General features: G+C 36.2%; 2 protein-coding genes across 2 annotated transcripts in view; both read right to left on the bottom strand.

Moving 5' to 3' along the window:
* LOC135686106 (cilia- and flagella-associated protein 337) overlaps positions 1-2,569 on the bottom strand; it is a 36,916-nt gene extending 34,347 nt beyond the window's left edge. The window contains exon 1 of the mRNA XM_065202275.2: positions 1,958-2,569. Within this exon, the coding sequence (XP_065058347.2) occupies positions 1,958-2,326 (369 nt within the window). The 5' untranslated portion in view covers positions 2,327-2,569. The remainder of the gene's footprint in view (positions 1-1,957) is intronic.
* A 22,354-nt stretch (positions 2,570-24,923) lies between these two features.
* On the bottom strand, positions 24,924-26,986 carry LOC135685973 (uncharacterized). Its single transcript, XM_065202098.2, has one exon. It carries the CDS (start codon positions 26,515-26,517, stop codon positions 25,348-25,350), a length of 1,170 nt encoding a protein of 389 aa, XP_065058170.2. The 5' UTR covers positions 26,518-26,986; the 3' UTR covers positions 24,924-25,347.
* Between the last annotated feature and the right edge of the window lie 106 nt (positions 26,987-27,092).

Below are 27,092 nucleotides of genomic sequence, written 5' to 3'. Positions count from 1 at the left end.
ATAATGTTAAAAATTATATGACAACAAAAATTTTTAAATTAATTTTTAAATTTTTTAAAATTATGCAAAATTCATAGTCAAAAAGGAGATGGTAAATCAATTTATATAAAAAAGATTTTGTTGCCAAAATTTGCCAAAAATAGTTTTTGGAACACCTTTTCGGTACATTCTTATTTTACTTACACTTTTTACTACTCAAATTTTAACTATATTACAATTTTTCCATATAACTTACGAAAAGAAATTGGTCAAAAAGATATCTAACGAAGCTCATTTTAATGCCGCTAATATTCCAAGTGAGAAGCAATTGATTTTGGACAACTGAAGCTGACATCAATGGCCACAAATTCAGTCAGTGTATCACTTTTACCAGACAGCATCACATTAAAATTCATGATTCAATTATTAATGAAAACCACAGTTCTCTACAATTTGTAGCAATTTTGTGTCTCTAACCATCCATTCTGCAGTTTGCAATTCAAAATCTTTTACATTTTCACAGATTTGAGAATGTTTGCTTCAAAAGATGCTTTCAATTTAATCTCAGACCAATTTGGTCACTTTGATCTCATCCTTAATTTTAAAATTTAACTAATTTAATTGTTCTTCTTATTTAAAGAAGACTGACATAATAATAAAGACTTTAACCAAGGCCTCTTTCAAGATGGATTTGCCACTTGTCAACTGGAAGGACACTGATCCTCTTTTCTTAATTCTGGATTGGATTAAACCCAATAACTTTTAAAGCATTATGTCGTTTCTTTTCTAAATGCAAATCTATTTAGAATAATTAGATTGCAAGATTCACAAGTCTTTTTTTTAAAAATTAAATAAACAGACATGGGTAGCATTGCTACCTCTGTTTGGTGAGTTCATTTCACAGACTATCAAAAACAATAAGAAATGGCAAATGACAAAGAACAATGCATTCTTTCATCCTTGCTCCCAAGATCTGCACTTTACTATAAGAAGGCCATGGAATAGCAGAGGTTCCAAACACAAGAATGATCAAGTAAGAAGGATCTAGCAAATCAGCTGCAACGTCAGAGAAGCACCACTTGTGACAGGATTTCAAAAACCCTTAAACTCAACTTTAAAAGTGGCTGCAAATTTTTCTTGATTCTTTTGCTATAGTGAGACACAAAGAGAGTGAGTCACATCTTCAGCTTAATTGCATGAAAAACTACCTAGTGCATTCATAACCTTCTCTCAATGCAATAAACTGGAATAATCAGGTTACAAAAAGCACCTGCAAGTCCAAATTGTGCAGGAAAATAGCTTTTTATCTCTGATAATATATCTTGTACAATGTGTGGCACTAGCACACTAATCTCGAGTATCATCAGGCATTTTCATAAGAAACCAGACTGGATGTCTCAGTGGTTTGAGTCCCAGGCTACAGATCTATAGGTTTGTGGTTTGAGTTTCTAAACTGACCAAACTTTCACCCAGAGTGGGGGGAGGGGGAAGAGAGATGCCAGCTCTCTATAATTCCAGGTGTAGAAATCCTAAGGTATGGTCACATCGAGAGAAAGTACCCTGTGAAAATATTCTTTCTTAATAAAAATAATGCTGACCCAATTACGAGTTATTGTTTGCATCAAATTAAAATACCTTGTTACATAAAAATCTATGCATGGCCCACACCTTAAATCAAATGTCAAATGACAGTTGTCAACTGGAAGTGTATTACTTCAACTGAAATGAGGATGGCTTGATAAATGCTACATCCCTGGTCACAAAGGTTTGAAAACAAACATCATTCAGGCAATGTGTAGCTGCCATCAGTTTGACTTTTCAATGTAAAAGCTGTGAAGGGGGTGTTAATAACATGTATGGATAAGGCTCTGGCTCTTGTATATAAGGAGAAAAACTTTCTTGAAGTTAGAGTGAAGAGAATAGAAATGCATAAGCTTTTCAAAACAAGTCACATAGGACCTAATTACCAATGCAATACCTTCATCGTTCCTGCTTTTGCCCCCGCAGTAATTGGTCTCCTTATTTTCTGTGAACTTGTTAAAAATGATGTATCAGTTGGCCCTATAGTAGCTCTTCTTGTACTATCATTTTTCAAGTCGTGCTTGTCAACTCCTCCATGCACCTGTCTACCCTTCACTCTGTTTACTGCGCCCGCACCTCCTGGCTTTTTAGTTCCTGGTAATCTTTGAGATGTTACATAGGTTGGCTCAAGGCCAGGTAGGGATTCTTTGTTCAAACCCAGTGCTGTATTAGGCCTGATATCATCAAGGATGTGACTGACTTCATGACTTTGGATGATCCCCGAAGCTGTTGATGGGCGGACGTTTTTGTCTTTGCTCCTAGGCATGTTTATTTCAGTTCAAATAGGCCTTTGACGCGCAACAAGAAAAGTAAAACTATCTAGTTCATAGGTGCAGCTGAGAAGAAGTCATGCAGACAACTTGCAATGAAAAAGATGTCTTAAGTGACAAGAGGCAGTTCCACTTTATTACCAAAATGGTGGCAGCTAGTTACTTGCTCGATGATTAGGCCAGAACTTTTGGTTTCTGTCGGCCATTACTGCAGCATGTCGAATGTTTTTAGGAGACTGGAGCCTAGAAACTGGTTGCCATAGCTGGGTCGTTGCTGTTGTTATTGCTTTGAAATTGTTGCGGTGCTGGTTTTATCATGTTTTTTACATGAATTTCTGAAGTCTTGCTTAGCCTCAAAACTTGTAATTACGTAACTAGCATTGATCTTAAATCAAATATGACTCAACTTGTAAATTTAGTAAGAAGGTAGAAGCAAAGTTTAAATTTTTGATACTGTCTTTCTTCGCCATCATAACTTGTTCGGAAATGAAACATGCCAGAATACAAGCTTGATGTTCTGGGAAGTCACGCTTGCTTTGTTCGCTCAAATAAAACCAGATATGTAGAAAGCCAAACGGTCGATAAAATTTGAGCCTTGATTTCAGTACATGATTTGTACATACATAGACTGTGTCTAGTTAAATCTTCCTGTGTCGTTAGACTAGAGCATTTTTTCTTACAAAGCTGGAAAATTTGCTTTTCTTAAGATTTTCATAGCCATGTTTTTATTTATGTTCCTAAATTTAGCTTCTTTTTACACGACAATATAATGTCTCCTAAGAATTCAAATCTATTACTTCGCAGTTTCTTCAGAAAGGACTTTTCATTTCTCGGCGTTGTAAGCTTCTTCGTTCTGCCAACCTTTGGTGAATTCCTTACTCTTCTTGTAAGGAAAACTTTTTACACACCACAAAAGCTGCACCCATTGAGCAGCCAAAAAGAGATGCAATTTCAAGGAATCATTTCGTGTTATTTTGCAGAAACCAGTTTTCAAGCGCTTCTCGTAACTCAGTTCTTGATTTTTAAGAACTCCCATGCTTACGTCTCGAGGCCTATAGAAATTTCATGGTTGATGTTTTGTGAGTTGTTTGGCGTAAATAAAAAGCATCGAAACATCAACAATGTCTTGTGAATATTTCATGAAAATAGCTGCCGTCCTTTTTTATGAAAAAGATTTTTAAGAAGTCTTCCCACATCTGTTGCATAAAATGTCTTCGAAAATTCTAAGCTTGTACCAATACTCTTTGAACGTAAGTGTAGCTTCTTTGGATCTGATACGCGGTATCCAATGCTTGCATACATATTACGAAGCAGTACTGTGTTCTGTTTCTTTGCTTCATTGTTGTTTATTTATTTTGCTTTGGTTTTTATATAGCTGAAAATCTATACAGTTTATACATAGTTATCTAATCAGGATTTTCAACTGTCCCCTCCATCCCCCGAACAACGTAAGGCCATGACCATCGTTCAGAAGAATTGTCAAGTGAAGGAAGCTTTCGTCTAAGCAATAAACTAAATGCTTTTAAGAAAGTGGGTATGATTTGAGCAAAATAGCTTGCCCCTAGAAATCTTCCTTGTCTATAAACATGTAGAATCACACATGTAAGGTCCCTTAATGATAAGCGATGTCGCATAAAGCAACCACATAAACCACTTCACAAAGTGGGAGCACAATTTTACTGAGAATTCGATAAACATACTAACTGATGCTTTTCAAAAGCATTTTAGCGACACTTTTTGCACATTTTACTAAAAAAGGCTTGTTTGCAGGTTAATTTTCAAAGTGTATTGAAAACTAATAACTACATGCAATGAGAAAATTGATCAAACGTTTTTAACAAATCTAATCCAAATCGGTTACAAAATTCACTTGAACAATGAAATAAACACCATTCATCGAGGAAACAGTCCAATTGAACTGTCCTGTGACTTGAAAAATAATATTTATGGCCATTCTTTCCATGACCTATGAAGTGACCCAAAGTCTAAAATATATTTTGTAAAAGAAGGTGTCCAGATTATCACATAATTTTGCAAAGCACATCCATGCAATGTTGTGTCGTTGGAGATGTAAAAGACGATTATCGAGCAGAGACCGACTTTGCCATCCATTGTCGAGTGATAAAGACGTGCTTATCAGTAACAAATGATTCATGAAAACATATTGACGATGTCCAGATTAACTGCTGTACTCTCTGCAATATGAATTTACTTGAGTTATCAACCATGTGCCTATTAGATTTACAGTTTGAGGATTGTTTGTGATGAGCTGCGAAAAATTTCATTTTAGTACAAAAAGTCACATTCTACCCACCTCATACTCGATATAATTAAAACTTGTTGCTGCCTTTATAGATTTTAAAGAACAGCTTAACCAAATTTTCTTCTATTGCAAAGTTGTCACTTTCCAACGATAAATATAAAAGCTTCTTATTTCTAGACAAGTTCAATGTTTTATAAATAACAGATCAATTAAAAATTTTAAAATATAAATTGGACAGTTCTTTGATAGTAACAACTAGGCACTCGGTTTCTGCTAAAGGAGACCTTGAGTCGTGTGATAGTTTTTGAAAGTGACTTGTGGCCACATTAATATCGCATCTGCTTTGTCATACATTCAACAGGTGTACCGAAGAAGGCCAGCTAATATAGCACTTAGCAAAGCATTTAGTATTCAAACAAAGCAGTTTGGACAGGATTATCCTAAAAGTCTACCACGGATATAATATAGGGCAGATATAATCCATGTCTAGTGTTTGTTAACTGTACTAAGTTTGTTTATTTTGTATACAATTGTTGGAGCACATTGATTATTTTTTGTTGAAGACCGAACAAAGATCAACTGATTTTGTGAATATTCTACATTGAACTTTTAAACTCAATGTAGAACCAATGAAAGTTAAACTGTTCTGACTGTCCAATTGAACCTTTGAAAGTTAATAAAGTTTAAAGGTGTTTGATGGGGGTTCAAGAGGGTTCAAGAGGGGTCAAGAGGGTTCAAGAGGGTTCAAGAGGGTTCAAGAGGGTTCAAGAGGGTTCAAGAGGGTTCAAGAGGGTTCAAGAGGGTTCAAGAGTCTCTTTGGGATCCAATAACAGATCTCTGATTAATTTTTGCCCTGTGCTCCATACAACGTTCTGATCGATTCCTGTCCTGTACTCTATACTCATAAAAGATGGAGTGTAGCTATTAGTAGTGACCTCAGAAACCTTTTTATGGATTTCGGAAGTACAAAAAAGTCTAATGACACAAATTTCCAGTATGTTTAACTAACATTTTCCACTGCTATGATCTGTTCCTAATTCCAATCCCCACGGTTGTAGAATGTTCCAAAGAAAAGAAAGAAAAATCAACGTTATCTCCTTAATCAACGCTATCTTCTTAAATTAAACCTCTAAATTCTACTACCACGAGCTGCCACAACTCAATCTCAATACATATATAATTAACTCTAACTAATTATGTCGCCAGCGCAGAGATAAATTCCAACATCCCAAACAACAGATACGTATAGAAGTCTGAATCTGTGAGACTTTAATGGAGAACTTGGTTCAAAAAATTGATAGCCTTTGTGCTTTGACGGCCTCTTTATCATGCCACAGTCAGTTTTACAGCTGATGATCCAAAGAGATCAAATCTTTTGGAATGGCTGTGCCTACTAAGCACATTCGCATTAAAAAATATATGGCAATTTAACCACAAAAATGAGTATGAATAAACTGTTGTCATAAAAGGGCCGTCTTCATTCAGAGAGATCTGTCGAAAGCCTTGAAGGGAGGATTTGAATCTAATTTTCCGGACACAGCCATCCATCTCAAAAGTGTTCTTAGAACCCTTTTTGCTACACAAGCAGTTTTTAACCTCATCGATCTATAAGGAATTTGCTCCCAAAGCAGGCGCCACCTTAGCAAGTGACCGTCTTATCTCACAGTGGACATCTGAAATAGATTCTTTTGGCTATAGAAATGATCAGGGTTTAGCTTGAACATGTTGAGGCATTGTTCTTTTAGAGAGACCCGGCTTAAAGTTCCGCTTCCATTGCGGGTGTACCGTAGCCGAAGGTGATTTTATAGGCTTGATTCTATGCAGCTGTACGTACCTACCTAGGTACAGCAATAATCTTGTTTTTATAAGGGACTTTGATCTATAATTTTTTGTAGGTTTTTTTACGTTTGATCACGATTTTCGAACATGAAGAGCTAGTTAACTCTGCTCAACAAAGACAGCAGTCTTTCATGTAAAATATTTGCAATGAGTCTGCAGGATCTATTTACCATATAATGTGACATTTTTTGTTTACAAATATTTCAAAATCACATCTTGAAGAAGAACATGACACTTACAAATCAGATGCAAATTTAAAATTTTTCTGACATCCGATTCTTTCAAAGAAGATATTCCTAATGTTCATAAACAGGTCATTTCTTTTACAAAGCAAAGCAATTTTATGGATATTGCAAGTTGCCTCGTATATATGGATATTGACTGAACTTTCAAATAAATGTTTGGATTGCCTTACCCTCAGGAAGAACTGCAGTCATGATAGGTATCAGTGTAGTAATCGTAATTCGTAAAAATTTTGATTTTTGATTGCAAATAATACTGTGTCATAGCTTCAAGAAAAGGACAATCATATCGTTTCTATTAAGGCTTTTTGAGGACCTTGTATCATAGAAAGATGGAAAAATATTTTTCTACCAAAATCTGGAACCAAAACTCATAAATGTTTTTGTAGTTTTGTTGTCGTTGTCAATTGAAACCAAAATCAAATGCTCGATTTACCACTAACAAAATTTTTGATAATTTACAAAGATTCTGCAAAGCATAAACTGGACATCAATATGGGTTTGAATAATTCCTGGCCTGGTTGCCTCCCTTCTGTGCTAGCATTAATAACCTCCTATCAAGATTAGTTAGCTTGCTGTTTTAACTTTCTTTCGGTATTAGAAGTTAATTCAAGCCAAAGTACATATACTTAACCCCCTGGATCTTTAGAAATCCTTTCGTCTATAGCATTAAATATGCAAAAGGACAACAATCTCGCTTGGGGGCCAACAAACCATTTTGTGACACCAGTTGTATAAATTTAGACCTAATCATATTTTGAACTACTATATAATGCCTTGATGATGAAAAGACAGCGACATGTATGAAGCTTTCCTTTGCAGACACCATGAGCCGAAACAGACAAAGTACTTTATAGAAACTAAACTCGGTGACTCAATATCAATAAAACGAGGCATCAGAAGCCATACTAGGCCACCTTGAACTGTACTTTTGATTAGTAAGATTTCTCAAGTAGCTGAGTTGTAACTATTGCTGTCCATGTATCCCTTTCCCTGAGCCTGCCAGAAATGCTCTCATCTTTGTATGGTGAGCAACCTAAATACCTCAAACCAAATAACTGTTTATGATGCAGTGTATACGTGCCTAGTTTAAAGTCTTAATGCCATGTGAACAATCAACGTTTATACAGTATGCCAAATATGCAAGGAGAATCTGTGCATGCTGAAAAGTAACAGCCAGCAGCGATGCAATATAGTCAATACCTCCCTCTCTGCTTAGCCTTTCTGGAATTAACCGCTTGCTTGAAGATGTGAACAGTTGGGGAAAGGATTGCATAGCTTGGAACAATTTCCTAATTTGCAAGAAAGTTTCCGTTTGAGAATCAATCAATGCAGCTCAGAATCATTTGATTTGATCAGTACGTGATCAGTAATTTTGATTTTATTCATGCTTCAAGAAAATTAGGTTAAGATAGTATTTTCCTCATTCCTCTAGACGATTGAGCATTTCTGGGGACAAAGAAGTTCTTTTTAAGATCTTTTCATGCATCATACATAAGAAATGGTCTGTATAATGATCTTTTCATGCATGATGTTTTCAAGGTGTATATACCGTAGCCTTTTAAGGTCCATGAATACCACTCTCGTTCTTAATGAGGAAATATCAAAATATTCTTCATGCTTCTTAATGCTCATTAAATGTCAACACAAAGATAAAATGCTTTGAAAAGTTTTATCAAAGAATTACACTCCATTAATTCAGCAACGATCTAATAAGGGAATGATAAAAAAATAAAATTGAATTTCCTATGTTACCGAACAATTTATGAATTAGATAATTAATTGTCATGCGCAATCAATCAGATATTAGTAATCAGATAACTGGAAGTAGGAATGTCACTGTAGCAAAATATATGCAAAAAAATTAACTATAGAGCGTAAACAAACATACTTAATTGAGGAATTGAAATAGGTTCTGTCGAACGATAGGCCTATAGCTGGGCAAGAGGCTTATCTGCACACTCTGTGCTTTTGAAATCAATAGAAAGCATGTAATGGTGGCTGCCATTACCTCTCAATGTAACAGCTAACGAAAACAATAAATTAAGCCGGCTAAAATTAAACGAATTTAATGACGAGGATTTCAGAGCCCTGCTTAAATCTGCAAAGGAATAAGATGACATCGTGCTGTTAATTATTTTTTCTATTCTTTTGATAAAAAAGAACGAAACTGTGCGATCTGAGTGTTTATGTATAATTGTTATTCCAATTTCCTCAATCGACAATGCTTCGTATTGAATATAGGCCAGTTGCATTCGGAAATATCCTAAACATAATCTTGCTAGCGAATTAACCAATATCTTAGTGCAGCGATTAAATTGCGGAATAAAACAGCAATTAACAAAACGAAACACATCCCTTTATCTTTTTCTTTGATTAACGGATCAATTCTAAGCCCTTCAAATCATGATGTCATTCTCTTAGCTGCGCTTTCGGCACCGATTGGCCACTTGGGGGCCTAACAAAATTATCCTGCGAAACTTTAAGAAGATCGTTTTGATCCAATTTCTGAGAATTCAAATGAAAGTCACCTTTGGTTGCTTGCATTATTACATTAGGAGGCCCTCTGCTGCGTGTGCGATGGGCTCGATGTCACTTTACTTATCTTCTAAATCTCAAAAGTACAAGCGACCGAGTCTTATAATTGCTAAGTTGAATCTCATAAACCCTAGAACAACGAAGAGCTGCCAGATGACCTGAGATAAACTGAGGACGGGCGGGGTTTCCGAGTTGCAATTCTAGGTTCCCTTAATCATATTATTCCGGACTGTCTCGGTATTCCACCATTTTGATTCCAGGGACCTGATAGCACATCCAACCAGTTTAACCTTCGCAAGGGCGTCGTGGCTGGGGGGGGCAGGGGGGCACGTTTCACTGACACAAGCTGCTAAAAAGACTTCTCATGCACTGAAAATTGTCTATTTCTTAGGATGTGAATTATTAGTCCTTTTGCGGCGAGTTTTACTGTTAATCACAGATACTGATTATTGATGATTATGATTATCCAATATTCGAATACGGATGCTCACTTTTCTCTGACCGACTTATTGAAATCAGTAAAAGTCATGCTGCAAAAGATACATATTGTTTGCCATGTCTTTCTGCATTTAAAAAACTGCGCATGCGCTTGATGACGTCATGATTTTATCTTGAACCTGTTTTCGGAAAATTTGCATGCTGTGCCCCCCCCCCATCCTTAGAGTCATTACCCACGACCACCCCTGCGTCTTTGTCTAATGAGGTTAAAATTAGAGTTGTCACACTTTCCTTGATATAAACAGATTCCTTTCCACATTTCACAGTTGAATAACGCGTCTTTTTTTCACCAATATAGAATAGGATTTACTTCATACCTTCCACGAGTCTTGAAAATAGCAATGCTTATGTCACATTCTGCAAAAGGCAGTTTTTGCTTTGCTTCGGCCAGAAGAATGCACATTGCCAACACTGGCTTGATAGCCTTTTTTGGATTGAAGCTGGCTGCCCTAGTTGTTTAAACTTCAAAATCAATTTGAAAGCAAATGGCATCTAGGTCGATGTCTTTATTGAATATGTTGGATTATGTCTTAGGCCATTGCTGTTTATGACAAAATGTTTATTCAAAGGAATAGAGCAACGCAATCTTTCAAATGGCTTCGCTGTCTTCATGGTGGAAAAGAACCAAATATACAGTCTAGTAAATTTAATACAAGTAGTGTTCAAAATAAGACAAAATAGAGGTTTTCAAAAGGACAATCTAGTACTTTGGGAACGTTGAGGACGAAAAAAACGGAAACAATATAGGAAGGAGAGTGTGACGAGCACTCTCAACAGTGATACTATGCTTAACTATCTAATGATCCATTTCAAGTAAAGCAAAGCAGTTCTTGGCATCACCTAAATGTTAGTTGACTATCCAAAAATTACTGAGAGAGTGTGTGGCATCAACCCAGTGAGTGCTACTAGGTAGCAGAAAAAAATGTCTTTCGTTCACAGAGTTTAATGTGTCTTTAGTTTTGTTTTTTCACGGAGATGAAAGTGTGTTTAAACTTATATCTTATTTCAAACTACATTATGGAAAGCAAGTGATTGCCATGTCGCTTAAAGTTATGCCTTCAGTTTTGTCATTTCATCAAATTTATGAATGCTACATGTTTACGTTTTTTAATCCCCGAAATCGAAACATCATGACATTTTAAACAACAAACTTCTATGCTAGCAATGGTCGGCAATTAGAAAGAAAAAGTGATCACTAATAACTCTATCACTCGGACTATTATTCTAGCGGAGTCCAAAGTAGAGATTACTTGCAATGGTTTAGTAACTGGGTCGGTTTGATCAGCAAAAAGAAGTATAACACGATGAAAAGATATAGCCCAGCTGGAGAAGTAATCTTCCAATTGTTAAAGCAGTAGGAAAGAGTATCTTACTAAAACACTTTGAACAAAGCGCTAGCGATTCTCTGTTAGATCCAGTTATAACACAAACATATCGCTGCTACCGCCTATGTTATAGACTGCTTCACTGAAAAATGTCATGCGTATGGATCGAATTAATGTCCATGTTACAGACGCACACCGACAAGCTATTGTTTGAAAAAAGCGATTAGCGGAACATCAAATATTCCCTTTACGTATACAGATGTCCTTTCCTTAGTCATATTAAGAAGGGCACTTTCTTGTCAAAATGACAATGACAACTATTGCATATGCAACGAGCACGTTGAACAGTGGGTTATCTGTCCTTCTCCTTGTCGAATGTGAAATGACCTCATACAGATCTAATTATGATAATTATGAGCGGATGTGATGGCAACGATTATTGCGAATTCTTTGATTGATAATTAGTGGGATATTGATGTGATGTTGATGAAATTCACTACTATGATGGGGCTGCTGTGGGGCTTATGGTGTGATTGATTACAATTATCAAAAGATTACAAACATATTCATAAATCTAATTGTCTGGCAGTATTTCAATTTGATTAGCTTATCTAAATGATTAGCTTTCTCTTTCAAAGACATCTTCAGACGAATTAGTTTAGCTAGAACGGAATCGTTTCCAATCTTCCGGAACATTTCTTAACAGTTTGCAAAATTCATCTGCCAAAGCATTTAATTCTTTGTTGTTGCTGTTCTGACTGGATCGAGCTTCTTCTGTCACTAGATACTTATGAATTATCTAGAATTGATTGGCTGTCATCTAGAATTGATTCCAACTCGCACGCCCATGTTGAGACCTCGTTGAACTGCTTAGGATAGGGCCAATATCATTGTCCCAGCATTATGTTTTGGTTTTGCTTTCTTTTGCTTTAATTTGAAGAAAATGATTGATTAGATTCCCGAAAAAGGTCAGCTTTCGAGGTCAATAGCACATAAAACCTTGATCTTGATTTCAAAATCTTCGCCCTTAGTTCTCTAGCTGACATTTCTGTCTGATCGATCTCAAACTAGAACTCCCTATGCTTTGTACAGTAAAATTGCAGCACTGTGTACCTCTGTTGCGCATGTAGATGCAATGTTTTAAGACTCTCAGATTTGTGTCCAAGTATGAAGGCTCGACGCAGGCTTCCTGAATGTGTTATGCGGGGACAGTAGAACCATGACTAGAACGCTCTATCCAGTCCTTTTTTGAAATCAGTAGTTGAGAAGAAAGTTGCATGGACCTTCGGTCTCAGATAACATATTCGGACAAAGGGGCTCTTGTATATACAGAGATATAGCCTGACAGCCGATTAAGCTGAAGAGAAAGTTGAAAGGTGGCGTTGCTGAATCAAGTGATAACCTTTTGCTGGCATAGTTAATTTCGCGCTTATATTTCACGCATAAATATTATGGTGACCTTCTGTCAGTTGCCACAACCCTGGACTGTGCGACATTAATCTGCTTTGGTCTTCGGATCCTTTGACTGGGCCTAATGTTCGTCCAATTTGCCGTGGCGTACTTACATGGGCATCAATAAATGATGCGGAATTCAACATTACCTTTTGCCACTTCTTTTAGACAAAGCTTGACAAAGCACTTGACGATCTTTGAAAAACGGAAAATGAATCAGCATAATTCAGTGGTTTCATTGATTTGCCAGAGTTTAGAAACCTATAAGAGAAAAAATAGCAAGACAATTATTTAAGTATTTAAGCTCCACGTTTAAAGAACTCATGTCCCACATTACGTATAAGGAGTGTAAGTCTTCTTATGATGTTCTTCAGATATCGAGCAAAATCGAAAACTTAGCCTAAATTGATGAAATTTCATGGAGGACTTGGCCAAGGATGAAATAAAAACAAAAGCTTATCCTCTTTATCTCTCTCTGCTATGCAAGCCAAAGTAACTCTAGTACCAATGTACCTATTACCCCGTGCAAGTGCAACAGGTAACCTATAGTACTACGTTCTTGAAAATATGCTCAAAGTGCCCTGGATGCGAATACTTGCCATTTTAAAATTCTATCGTTTGTTCAAAAAAAATTATTACCCAAGAGCCTTATTGAGAAAAGCGGCAAAAACGATCTATTCCTCGTTGCAAAATGTCCAAGGTGTCGTAACACTGTTGTGTCCATTCACAAATGCTTTATACGACCATTGCGCAACCACAAATTCTACCAGCTGGAGGGAGACTTGAAATCGAAAAACATATCTAATAAAACATCTACAATTACATGATTTTATTGAGGCGCTCTCATGTCTGTCCACATAGGCTTTTAAATCGACCCTCATTAAAAAGACATTAGGCATAAAGCCGTCGACTATTAATCTTCTCAAAATAAAGACTATTCATGTATTCATTGAGGCAAAGGTGTCAGTTTGCTGGTGACTCTATCTAAAGTACGTTGACTTTTTGATTGCAAACAAAGAATCGTTGACGAAGTGATATGGACAAATGTTTACTGAAGATCCTACCTACTGATACATGGTGGATTATCCTAACGGAAACCATGATCCCGCTTAGACTCGAGCGCGTTAACATTTGTAAACTCAAACAATCATCTGCAATGTAACAGATAGCCAGTGTATGGACATTTCGTCCATCGACGATCCATCTAAGCGTCCTTTAATCCCATTTTAGCTACATTGGCTCCGTGTTATTCACATGAATATAGGCTGGGAAAACCGTGTCTGATAATAGCACTTCGTTGGATAGTCTGCCTTCACAACATAAGCACTTGCGAGCAAGTCCAGGCTTAATCCACCCTGCATTTCTACGGCTTGTGTGAAACCGAAAATCAACGGAGAACATCCCCACCCTGTGTGTGTATTCAACGGCATAACACTTTGTTATTATAGCTTAAGTGACAATGTACAATAACCGTCCTTTCATGGTAATATCAAAGAAGCATTATCACTATGTTTGTTTTTCTAATAGGTTGCTTCATATCAAACAAAATTATGGTCATGAGAAACATAAATATGTTTGGGGATAATGAAGAGATAGGAGAGAATTGTCAACTTCAACTATGGCAAGTTCTCTGCAGTGATGTATCAGACTTTTTACTTGCTTTTCGCTCAAAACAAATGTCATCAAGCCAGATGTTTGGCTATTACTATCATGAAAACGAATGGAATATTGTAAAAACTAATTACCAAAAGACAGATTAATCCAATCATATCATCGTCTGCAAGTAACGATTTTTAAGAAATGTATGTTGCAATAAATTGCGATAAGTTGTAGCTTTGAAATTGAATTACAAAATTATACAAATAATGCTTTGATGTGTGGAAAAAGAAGATCCAAAGAAGGTCCTTTATCATTTACTGTTACATATCATCATTCATCATTCTATTTAATCATTTCTTTAAAAATCCTTGAATTATTACTTTAAAAATGAAATTGCTCATTTTCAGTGCCTTAGGCTTCAGGTGAAAGTCTTGAATAATAAAGCAAAAACTACCGGCGAAAACTATTTCTAAGATTTCGAATCTCAGTTTTGGGTTCAACAAAGCTCTAGTTTCGAACTTTATTTAACTTTCTTTCAACCCATACACCGACTTTGAAGATCTATCAATGAAAAGGTTCACAGTTTGGATCTTGAAAACTTACTTTTCACTTTCTTCATTTCGTTTCATTTCGACAAACATTTAAGTTTCTAATAATAAATTTTTATTGAGACAGCAAGCATTTAGTCTTTCTCTTTACCGGCTTTCAATTGACTTTGGATTTTGAATGAAAGACTTGTTACAGTTACACGGAAACTATCTACGCCTTGCATGCCTCGTACCAACAACAGCCAATCGAGACTACTGCCAACATTGATAAGAGGCCACCAATCATCACTGTGCAGTCAATCTTAAATTACCAATAATGTCAATGAAATTCAATCTGTTTTCCAACTATCAAAAATACATTGTCATCTAAAGTTTCAGTATCTTCCTCAAAAAATTCGAGCCGTTATGTGATTCAGTTAACTAAGTTACATTATGATCATGATTTATCCTCGTGAAGTTTGTTTATTCTGCAAAACTTTTCGGGAAATGCTTATTGCTAAATGCGTTTGACAACTGCGTTTCCAAGAGAATTAATTTGAAACATTGCGACTTTTCAAGGAACACGAGACTGCACGTAAATCCATAGTTAAGCAATAGGCCTTGAAGGATTTATCTTTGGTAAAACGCAAAATTCCATTTGATTTGCGACGATTTCAATTTAACAGAGCCGAATGACAAGGATGCAGTCATTGGAGTAAACAAAGCATGTTCCTATAACGACGGCTATCAAAGACTGAGGGTAACCTCTCAATGGCGTTGTTCTTTGGCGGGGAAAAACTTTCAACTTCTTTGAAGGAGCTATTGACCTACGTGCTTTAATTTGCATGAAATACATATTCCTCTTTTGGAAAATAAGTTTTTTTCATTTTGAAATTTCTTTAAAAGTTGTCTATGACGAGCCTATGATTTCTGAGACATCTCTTCCAGTTCATTGGTTCATTGCAAAATTATTTGAATTTGTTACGCAATCAAACTTTGATTGGATAACTCGACTTAAATTAGTTCATTGCTATACAAAAGGCTGTTGTTTTTTTATACAATTGTCCTTGCCAAATAAAGTTACTAAAAAACAATTTGCAAGTTTGCATTCGTCTTGCCACTACATACTTGCTCTTTGGAATGACTGAAAATTTTTATTTCCTCTTGCCTGATCACCATCTGCATTCGACCTCCACTCTTGCATTTACAGTTGTGGCGACTCTTTCACTCTATTTTGGCATTGAAAAGATCAACCCGTAGAGAAAGCAGCTGTAGCCTAATTTTTTTTAGGACCATCAAGGCATAAAATTATTCGTTCAAAAGGGTCACATATATTCCGCGAATAAGTATACGTGTCTTAAGTTAAGGAGGAACGCGTTTCTTTTTATCAAAACTTTTCTGGTGAGAGCCCCCAGCTATTGGTTGCAGACTGGAGAAAAAAGGGTCATCACAAGATGATTTTAAAAAAAATCTATAAAATTTTGGTCTTCTAATGGTGCTGCTGCTGTTGGTCTTTAAGGAAAATTCAAGCCAACCAAAACACCTTTGCCAGCAAGCTGTATTATACTGGTGAAGTCTTTATCACTTGTTGGTATAACTTGTGAAAAGTACAGCTTGGCAACCGGAAAGCCTCTAGAATAGCAATCTAACCATCGTCAAAGATAACGATCAAAGACAATTCTTCATCCAATTATGATATAAGGTTTAATTTCGTGTTAAAACCGCCGATATTTTCGACATTGTTTTATCTCAATTTTTTGAGAAACAAAGAATGAGAGGAAAAATGAGAGTGTCAGCATTCAAACTAACGCCTTTTACTAAATAGGTACACAGGCTACCTTTCAAATTAAGGCAGTCCTCTCCCTTCAAGCAATGTTTGTCATAGTGGTGTTTCCATAGGAAGCCAGAGCTAGCCTCCCTTGGAAAATAGCAGTAAACTTCATTTTAGTCAGCCCCTTCGTTAAGAATTTCTGGTGTCACCTCTGGTTAATTACTTTAGAAAAACATCAGAGCGCGAGAAATAGTGAGCTTCACATTTTGCAGCAAATCCAGGCAATGTCATCTCTGGAAAGATGGTGGAAGGTGGCTCGAATTAACTGTGTTGCTTTATCGAGATAAAATTGCTCGAATAGGCCTGAGATTCGATAAATTTTGCCTGTTTTGGGGAGTTGCAGCCCATGTGCCCCTGTGTCTTCTATACCTATGTTCAGACGACCAGATATTATTGCTGGTCGTTGTCAATGGTTTTCAACATAAACACACGGTTTTGTGGGCAGTGCTATGAAAATTTAGAGAAGCTGCCGCAACCTGACTGAGACATGCGCAGGCGTTTTTCTATTTTTGGGTGATCTTTTACAAGAACAAGAAAAGGACCGATTCAGTCGCCCATACGATGTTATGTTAGTGCCGAATTATGATCAATTGCTTCCTTTCATTGTGGTTATTGTGCAAATTAATATTTTATGACAAAATCTTGGCAAAGAGATGTGGCAGTTTTTGCGAAACTGACCAAAATAAGTTATATACCCTTAAGCAAACGTAGCAAATCATTGCCATAATAACGGATAATTCCAATGTTTTGTCGTTGAATGAACGAAGTAGAAATTATTACCTTCTCAATTTGAATAACTGCTTGTTTATCAGTCTCGCAAGCAGACGTTTAGATGTCACACAATGCTTTATGGTGAATTGCCAATCAAACTGGCCACAGAAAGTAAACCGATTTCATTACGTTTCAAGACTGGTGTGGTTAATTGAATCTTTAATCGCTCTTATTCAATTTTAGGTTGATAATTTGGGGAATACTGTGGAGCCTCATCCGCTTGTTATATCTTAAGTGTTTATAGCATTTTTCTTTAATAAATTTAAGGTAAAATGAGCTGATAAGGACACCAAAGCTGAAATACTTTTCTGTACAATTATTTGATATGCAAATTTCAATAATATTTCTCGCAGTGCAGCATGGTCTATGCCTGCAAGACAGCTTAGAAGCCTAGGCTTCATGGTCTATACTTGTGAATTTAAAACCAAGCTACGATGCTGAGAGACCTCGCTCTAACGAATATAACTTCATTTCTTTCATTTTTGTGACCAGAAACAGGGAACTACAGTAGATGCTCAAATAGGAGTAACTGTCATAAAGCAGAACAGAAACACCAAACAGCAATTTGTTAGGGATTTCTTTTAAAATGAGCTTGGCAGTTTTCTTTCTTTTCTGATTGAGTCTGTATAAGACGTCATTAGATTATCCTTAATGAACCCTCTCCATACATCCCAACCATGTTACATGTTGAACAAATCTCTTGAGAGACAGGCTTTGATGTCTCTTGTGGCATAATGGCCAAGGCAATAAAACTGAACAAAAGCTGATCCAAAAAGTTTAAAAGTAACATGTCTGTATAGGCCCAATTTGAAATTTTGAATGACTTGATTTCATTGTGAAAATTTTCATTTGAAATAGGCCCAAAATTTACTTTACGGCTGTTTTTAAATTCGTGCTAAATATTTAATCAATTTCATTTTTCTCCACTTAAATTCCAGCTTTAATGGGGGTCTTTGTTATCTAAAAAGCATCGTTAGCATAAAAAAGTCCACAAAACAAATGTTAGTAGAGTTACTAGCAACACCACATCTTTAATCTTTATTATAGGTGTGCCATTGGTAATGTCCACCACGAAAGGCAATTTGTAAAGATCATCGTATATTTTACTTTCTCTATTAACATAGATTTGAGACCACAAAAGGAACCACTTTGCAGATTGGAGAGACAATATAGCAATAATTAACCGCAGAATGCTATACAATGAGGTTACATAATTGATCTTCAATTTGTCTTAAAAATGTACCAAGCCAGGTATGACCATTCTAAGAATTTTGATCGCATTAAAACTATGTAACTGTAAGTTTGTGTCACTGTTACATTGTTTCACTTACAGTGTCAAACATATTCAAAAAATGGCGGCAGCTTTTTAGTTACTTACGTTCTAGATCAATGTGCAAGTAAATGAGCAGGCACGCCTATCGTATTACATGTTGCAATGCATAAGTAAATGGATCATACATTTAAAAGAGATTACAGTTTAAAGAGCGACAGAAGGGTAAAAATACCAACACTAACCAACGATTAAGACAACAAAGGGATACTGTAACGGGTTTAGCATGTGCAAATTGAATTATTCTCTTGCATAACCCACTATCTTGCTTAAATTAGTAAGGCTCTGAGAGAGTCAATAATTGTTTATGGAACATCAAACTTGAAAAAAGCATTAAGATACAAGGTAATGAAAACATACCAAATGTCTCCTTGGCTAAGTATTGTGAGTACTACCCCACTTGAAGTTATTATCATTTACCCTTCCTGGGGGTATATTTCAGAAAAGCCATAAGTTGTTGCCATTAGAAACTGCATGAATACAAAGCGCATTCTTGCTTCAAGAAAATATAAATTTTAAAATACAGGTTTGTTGACCATGGAGGAGTAAACATTGTATAATTGTTTGATTCCAGATTACATTATCTAGTTCTACCGTAATGACATGTGAGCTTGAATCTTATATGCTTCTTATTCTACAGAAACCCTATATTTTTGCCACTGTCTGCGGTGATATTAAGAAGCTTCGTATTATTGTTCCGACGTTCGAGTTACAAGACTTACTTCTGTTTTCTCAAACCTAATCTTAGTTAACGAAGAACGAAAAGAAAGCTTTTTTGAAATGCGAGATTGGAAATCCAAATCCTTTAAACTAGAATGATTTCTGGTTGCATTTAAGAAAGCATCAGTTAATAATCTTCCAGATCTTCTGTCCATTCACGATAATTGATTAAGCAGCGGGTTGGTCTACCCTCTTTCCTCAGTTTACAGCGTATATAATTGTCCCTTGTGTAACAGTCTGCTTCAGTTATGAGTTATCTTCCCAAAAATGACAGTTCAGATGTAAAAAACGACAGTTAATACCCTTTTAGGCCCAGGTATTTATGAATGTTGACCGTACAAATACTAACAGGTCCGGGATTTCGACGATGTTTTAACAAGGGAGGTCCTCTTTCAACAAGAAGGTACTTTTGTTTCAATGTCTGCTGCTTCAGATTCATCGAGCAAGTCATCAGGTACTATGTAGAAAATCACGTGATGGGATAAATTTCTATGAGTATAAGCTGCTAGTTAACCGTTTCGATACAACTGAAGTTTTAAGATAGCTAAATTAAAAGAAATTCTAATCATGACAGCCGACAACCGTGATTGGTAAAGCTTTTAGGTCAAAGTGTAAAAGAGAACCAAATGTCATAACCAAATGAAACAGCATTTGAAACAGAAAAACGGTCATGCCCACGCACATTTTTGCTGTTAGATGCAGGGAACAAATTTTATTTTAAACAAAATGATTCTATTGAAACAATTTTCAAAAGCTAGACAGTCATATCAGATGGTCGAACCTGCTTGAAAACATGCAACATGTGACTCTTGATAATTTCTACTTGCTAAATCATTTACCTGCGTTAGTTAAAGAGTTTGGTTACCTGAGTAAATTTAAACTGCAGTATTGGAAGAAAGAAATACGAAAATTATCTAGTATAGCTTTTTCTCTTTAGTCTTACTCAAATATTCAGATAGCATTATCTTGACAAAATACCGCCAACTGGTCTAGATGGCTGTGTGAATTCATAAAAGGCTGTTTTTGCTGTTTTTTTCCTCTAAAAGAAGATGAAGATGGGACCTTCCGCCTTCACACACTTTCAATAACCAGCAAATGTTTCTCATCGAATAATCAACATACCATCTGAAAGACTGAATTCATAAAACCGACCGGCGTGAGAGCAACAACCATGACGTTTTCTGACAATTGCATCTTTACTGCTTTTAAATAAATTTATATCAACATTTCCAATTCTATACAAGTATTTAAGCATGATTATGCTCTTCCTTTTGCTAACCAAAAAGGTCGTTGAACAACTTATCAGAATAACAATAATTACAGCCTATAACGATCAAGGGTATCATAAGAAATAACTCTAGAACTGCAAAAAAACACATGCGTTGATAGTCAGGAGAGTTTTTTAAAGGTCTTCTGAAATTTTTTTAGAGAAAGAACAAAAAAACATGCATGAAAATAACGGAAATCTCACGAAAGAAGGGATAAATAAATCTTGCAATTAAACCAACATTAACTAAATTGACATGAAGCTCTGAGTTTGTCAAGATCCATAATAAAAAATAAACAAAATTTGTCGAAATAAACGTTTTTGATATTCGAATAATTGTTTTATTATAATGTTGTATGACTTCGCAACTGTGATACGTTGTGATATGATCTGCGATGTTACCCAAAAGTCTACCTACTAGAACTAATTCAATCACAATCGTTCGGCTCTTTCTGCGTAAGTTATTCTGATTTTAAAGAAGCATTACTAAAGAAAGCTAAGCTGAAAGTTTATGAATCGTCTGGAGAGAATAGTCAGTTTACGTAACGAAAAAAGGTTAGGTACTAAAAGCAATCTCTTTTTCAAATTGGAAAACATGTTTTGTGAATCCATTTACAGTCGCTCTGTGACAACCCAATATTGTCAAGTATACAAGTTACATACTATAGAAGTACAAAAGGATCATTCAAAGAGGTCGCTAATGCGGAATGCGTATGCCTAGAAATTCAATGTTAAACAGAAAATCTGGGAGAAATTGACTTTTGGAGTGAATGGCAATTTCAGTCTACTAAAACGGTTGCCATTTTATCTGGACGCATTTAATGATCTTAGCATCAAGTAGCGCTTCAAGCTAAAATTGAAATTTGCAGAAAAATTAAATGCTAATTCAGGTGAATGAAAAGTTGTAATATATCACGAGCTTATCTATAAAAAAGAGCTTAATAGTGTGCATAAGTCAAAAGCATAAGGAACTACTTATTCAGGATAACATACTGCTAAAAATGGGAAAATATGAAATCTGACTTGTTTTTTCTCTATCAATATTTCATTTGAAAAGGCAAAGCTCATTAAGTTGATATTTAGAACTTATCACCAATTCTTTTTTATTAATTCACGTTTTAAATGTAGTTTGAAATTTTTATAACTCCCCATTTACTTGCTCTTAGATTCATTTAGAAGAAAAACGAAGAAAAAAATAAAATAATTGCTAAGAAGTAAGGAGCACTCAATTTAGAAATTGCATTACTGAACCAAAATTTTTGATAGAAGTATTCAATTGAAGTATGCATTGCACTATGAATTGGGTTTTATTTGTCTAGGTACCTCGATAATACTCTCCTCTATTCAAGACTATTGCAAAAGGAACAAGAATTATTCGGAGATTTGCGTCTGATGTCAGCTAATAGCCATGTCTTTCATTCAGGCCATTAGGCAGTGGCGAAAGGTCATTTGTCCTAAGAGATAGTTGACCGAGAGACATTGATACTAAATTTACGAGTAAGTAATTTGCCATAGGAATCATAGGGATCTTTGATTGCAAGTTCATGCGCATGGAGATGTGAGTGGGATTTAATACCTGTAATTAGAAAGTTATGAAAGCTGTGTATACTGGGTATGAAAATTGCCCGATTATTTTCGGATGTCTAAGTAGATTATATTTGGTGGGCAAAGTTCTCTCAAGAAGATACCAAAGCTCTTTTGATTTGCCGCCCCTGAACATACTTCGCGCTTCTGACAAACAGATTAACTCCAAAGTAGGCTGTTATGAGCTGTTAATGATATTTCGTACTGTTATTGTTTTCCGAACAAATGTTTGTTCAAACCAAAGTTAAAGAACCTTGCACCATAAATGTTTCATTCTCCAGAAAAGCATGATCGCTTTTAGTAATGTTGAGGCGGGTTTTCGGTAAAGGCTAATTTTTCAGTCAGTATGGAAAAGTTTTCTTGCAACTCAAGTCTAAATTTCCCGCAAAACCTGGTCAAATTATTTACCAATTGTATTTGTAGAGAATACGCGGCGTTTAAATCCGCAAAGAGAATCTCCTGCAGCGTACGGTTTTGAGTGTAGGTCGTGCATTTCTATCTGAAGTAATTCCATTGTCTGTTACCCTGAAAGTCCTTCTGGTCAGAGCCAGACTCGGAATCGTACATTTTCCCAGCACATTTAATTGTACGGCTGCATGGAGCAGCGTCACTAGCGACATCACTTAATTTCTCTGACTGTTAAAACAACGACGGCACATCAATATCATTAACGCGTGCTTTAAGCCAGATTGTATGAGCACTGGCTGGTATGAACCAGTGTAATTCCTATTATTTAGGTTTGGTGAATATATTATGCAGAGGTTTTCCCTTTATTTAGACGTTGATAAATAAATACAGTGGGATATGCACAATAACCTGCTGAGTGATATGTATTCTTTGGATGAGAATGCCTTCACTGAAAATCTCCTTCACAAATCTTTTACTTTCATTACTAACTTTGAGTGTCGCCTCTAACAACTTGCAGGTTGTGAACGTTCTTTTCAAATTAAACCATAAAGAAAGTACGTGTAATTTGCAAATGACAATGAGTCTTCTTATACCAGCATTTAAAAAGGCACCAGTTTGCGATTGAGAGTTCAAATGTTTCTCTCAAATTCATTAGCAACTGTAGCAGTTTGTAATGAAGAATTCAACAATTTCCACCTTAACATCGTTCATACTTTAAAGCCGTTTTAAGCCTTTTTAAAATGATCACCAATCATGTCAACGAAATTCAATTTCTACAAGGTAAACAAGAAATTTACTCAGCTTTAATATATTCGGCATCAGAAATCATATGGGCATAAGTTAAATTGAATCCCATACTTTCTTTATGATTGCTGTGCAAGTCAAGCCCTAAAAGAAATGCAATACAGACATGTATATCTAATGCTTGAACCATTGATGCGATCTTGATCAAAAACGCTTTCGACAGGCCCTACGTCTTCGTCCAAAATAGCTGCAGAAAATTGCTATTTATTATCAAAAATTTCGAGATAGTCAAGCCAGGAGCCTTTAGATATCCCGAACCAGGCAAAAATCATCACTTGGTAAATCATGATTTTACTTTAGATACCAATGGCGACATTTTCTCACAGCAAGCGTCGCCTTTAGACGAAGATGTCTCCCTCTTTTTAAAACTCCCTCTCTTTGAAACTGTTCAAATAAATAAATTTGTTTCTAACGCAACTTAAAATAAATAAAAGCAGGAGATGAAATGCTATTGTCGTCGCTTATGTTATAACACCGAAGGGAGTGCTAAGTTTGGTAAAAGAGATGGGCATATGAATGCATAGTCCCACAGAAGAGTAACTCCGCGATGCGTAATTTTCTAAAACTATTCTCTGTGCATGGCAGTATATACTGCAGCTCCCAAATTCATGCGTTAACATTAAAATTTTGAAGCTTTTTGTGCAAGCTGAAGATTTGTGCAAGCTTGATTTATCGATTTACAATATACAAATTCACTTAGAAGAATGAAGAATTTCATTGATTTCAAAACTTTAAACTAACAGTAAATATCAAATTAAGAGATCCTTTTTTCAGAAAAGTAACAGAAGGTTACTAGTAAAATCAATTTTCATTTCAGCATCAAGCTTTGTTCGCAAGCCAGGTATCTAATTTATTACGATGAGTTTAAAATCCTAAATTAGGCGTCAAGACAAACGCTTCCTAGTGTTTCACTTTTTGCAACTAAACATTTTCTGTAAAGAAGGCAGTGCCAAAAAGATCTTGCACAAGAGTTATTTCGAGCAGATAGAGTAAATATAAGAACTAGCTAGGAAGAATCAGTATCAACTACGTTTATGAAACGTTTAAGTTAACCATTATCGGCAGATGCATTTTCATGCGAATTAAATCGTACGGCGTCCATTGATAGAATGCACCAGCATTTTCAGACAAAACACAAATTATGTTGAAAAAACAAAAATACATTTCTTTCACTTACTCAGTTCTTTGACCAAAAGCTTTCTTTCTTTGTAGCCATTTCTACAAGAAATATAAAAAGAACAGTATATGGCTTATAAACATTTATAGAGAATGACCTGAAATGAAGTAGCAAATTTAACTAAGCCAAGAAAAACATGGCTCAAAAACATTTGCTGCAACTAGCGTGAAGTTTGTTGAGATGTAGAGAAATTTTAAACATAACTGCGTCATATGTTGTAGCAAATAATCTTGCTACACCTTACTTGTTAAAGACAGGCAATTGCACGCATTGATGTAAAAGGTAGAAAATGCGAGAAACCAGTCAGTCATTGTCTGCAACATCGTCAAATCAATTCCTGTTCATCTTAGTTTTAGACCATTTCACAATTTAGGAGCCTTGTAGTTTAAGACAGTTTGACATAAAAAAATAAACATGATTCTGAGAGTCAACTTCATCTGAAGATGATGAATTTAGCAAGCAACAGTAGATGTAAACATTTAATGCTTGTACTTTCTTATTTACATACATATCATGTTTGATATCACACCTAAACTCTAAGTAACTTTATGAAGATATATATCACCTCGGGGACAGTGTTTCAGGACTAGAAAATGTCACTAGACATTCACTTTCGAACTATAAACCAGTTTAACGACAACTTTGTCGATAATCATCAAAAAGAGCTTAATGAACCAACAACATAGCAATTACCAAGCAAGTCTCTCAACTTAAAAACTTACAACCTAAGGGAAAGGAGCACATATTGAGCAAACATTAAAGGTAGCTGAGGAATATACACTGTCCTATTTAACGACATCTTAATGTCTTAATTATATACATCTAGAAGAGTCTATTAACGTTTACAATCGGTCTAAGTGACAGTCACAAATTGTATGTGAATGGTTCGCTTGTAAAACAGGATTTGTATTTGAACATGAGTTCCTTTGACTAAAGAGTCTTATGTCCCGTGTTTGTGAGTGTTGGGGCAATACATGAGGAAATACATGGTGGCGATGGCAATCACAATAACTGTCTGAGTGAGAAGGCAGCGAATGAGGCAGCGTCGTTGCAGTGCAATGCTGGTTCATTGGCAATGAAAGATGCCTTTGCTGCGTGCAGCTAACGTGGCATATCTGCGAGTCGTGCACATTACGCGATACCTCGATACTGCTAGCCTTCTTACTACTTTTGTCGTTGCCAATGATTCGATCAATGGAGAAGTCAGTAGATTTTTTGGACATTTGGCGTGGCTCCTGGTGAGCTACATTGGTTTCTGAATGAACGCTATGATGGTGATACCCTGGATCAGGCATGTAATACGGAGGCCAGGAGTGGGAGACTTGGTAATGCGAATCGTACCCTAATGGTAGATCTGTACGTAGGATCGGGGTACGACTCGATTCACACGGGGCTCTCGAGTGATACCCATAGCAATGCATCATGCTTGAAATTCCTGGAGAACGAGGCCTTTTAAAACGTTTTCTTCTCCTTAAAAAACTTCCGTGGTCGAACATATCTTGACTGGCTGGATCCAGGGTCCAGTAATGCCCTTTTCCCGGATTTCCTGGTTCTCGGGGGATTTTTACAAAACAATCATTCAGCGATAAGTTATGCCTTATCGAATTTTGCCAAGCTGGGAACCTTTCACGGTAATACGGAAACCTTTGCATAATGAATTCGCATATCCCACTCAATGTCAGCTTTTTCTGAGGCGAATGTAATATTGACATAGTAATGAGTGCTATATAGGAGTATGGTGGCTTAACAAGTTTGTTCTGTTTGACATTGTTAGAAGAGCTTGATTCAGTATTCGCGTTCCCTTCTTCATCAAATTCGACCTCCTCATCACTGCGACTTGCTGTCGAGCATTCACTTGCCTGGCTGTTCCTTCGCGAATTTTTCTCGATCATCTCAACGCAATAGTACGAGTCTCTGTCTTCTGAACGGGATCCAAAAGATTCTACTCTTTCAATTTCTCTCTCTTCGTTTTTGTCGTAAGCACTCTCAGTCACCGAGCAATGACTAACCATTATCAACAACTAATATTCTTGTATGGTAATAGATTCCAAATGTAAATATTGGCCTTCAAAGTTTATTCAAAGGTGCTTTAGTCTCTCACTTGTGATACTGTGCCCGATTGTCTTGAACACTCTTTCCTAAAGACTGGCGCGAATTGTTATAGCTTAGAACAAAGTTGACCCATGTTGTTTGTTGACCGTTTCGCCGACCACCTGCCTCAAAAGCAAGACCGCAAGGCCCTGTGATATGCCGCCCGTCTTTTCATAACACTTTGGTCTTGTGCAGGCAAGATGAACGCCTTGGCCACTTCTATAGTTCCAATTTCCAAAGTAATACCAAGATAAAGCCGTTCACTCTGCTTCCGGATCGTAGAGCCCTGTTTATTTATGCATAGCTTCGAGCTATTGAGCAAAGAACGCTTTACAAAGGCACAAAGGGCAGACTATAGACAAATCTATTCTTACACCCCCTGCGGAATACGGAATAGTTGAACCTCGGACGGTCGCTAAGTCTTTACCACCGACCAGGCAATACGGCTCTCAGTCAAATGCTATTTCAGTGAGTGGAGTTCCTTTCTTATTGCAGT

This window comes from Rhopilema esculentum, chromosome 6 (genome assembly GCF_057945365.1).
Source record: "Rhopilema esculentum isolate cy_ngs chromosome 6, ASM5794536v1, whole genome shotgun sequence".
Lineage (NCBI taxonomy): Eukaryota > Metazoa > Cnidaria > Scyphozoa > Rhizostomeae > Rhizostomatidae > Rhopilema > Rhopilema esculentum.
The sequence above is the reverse complement of the archived record's forward strand: the minus strand, read 5'-3'. Positions and strand labels throughout refer to the sequence as shown.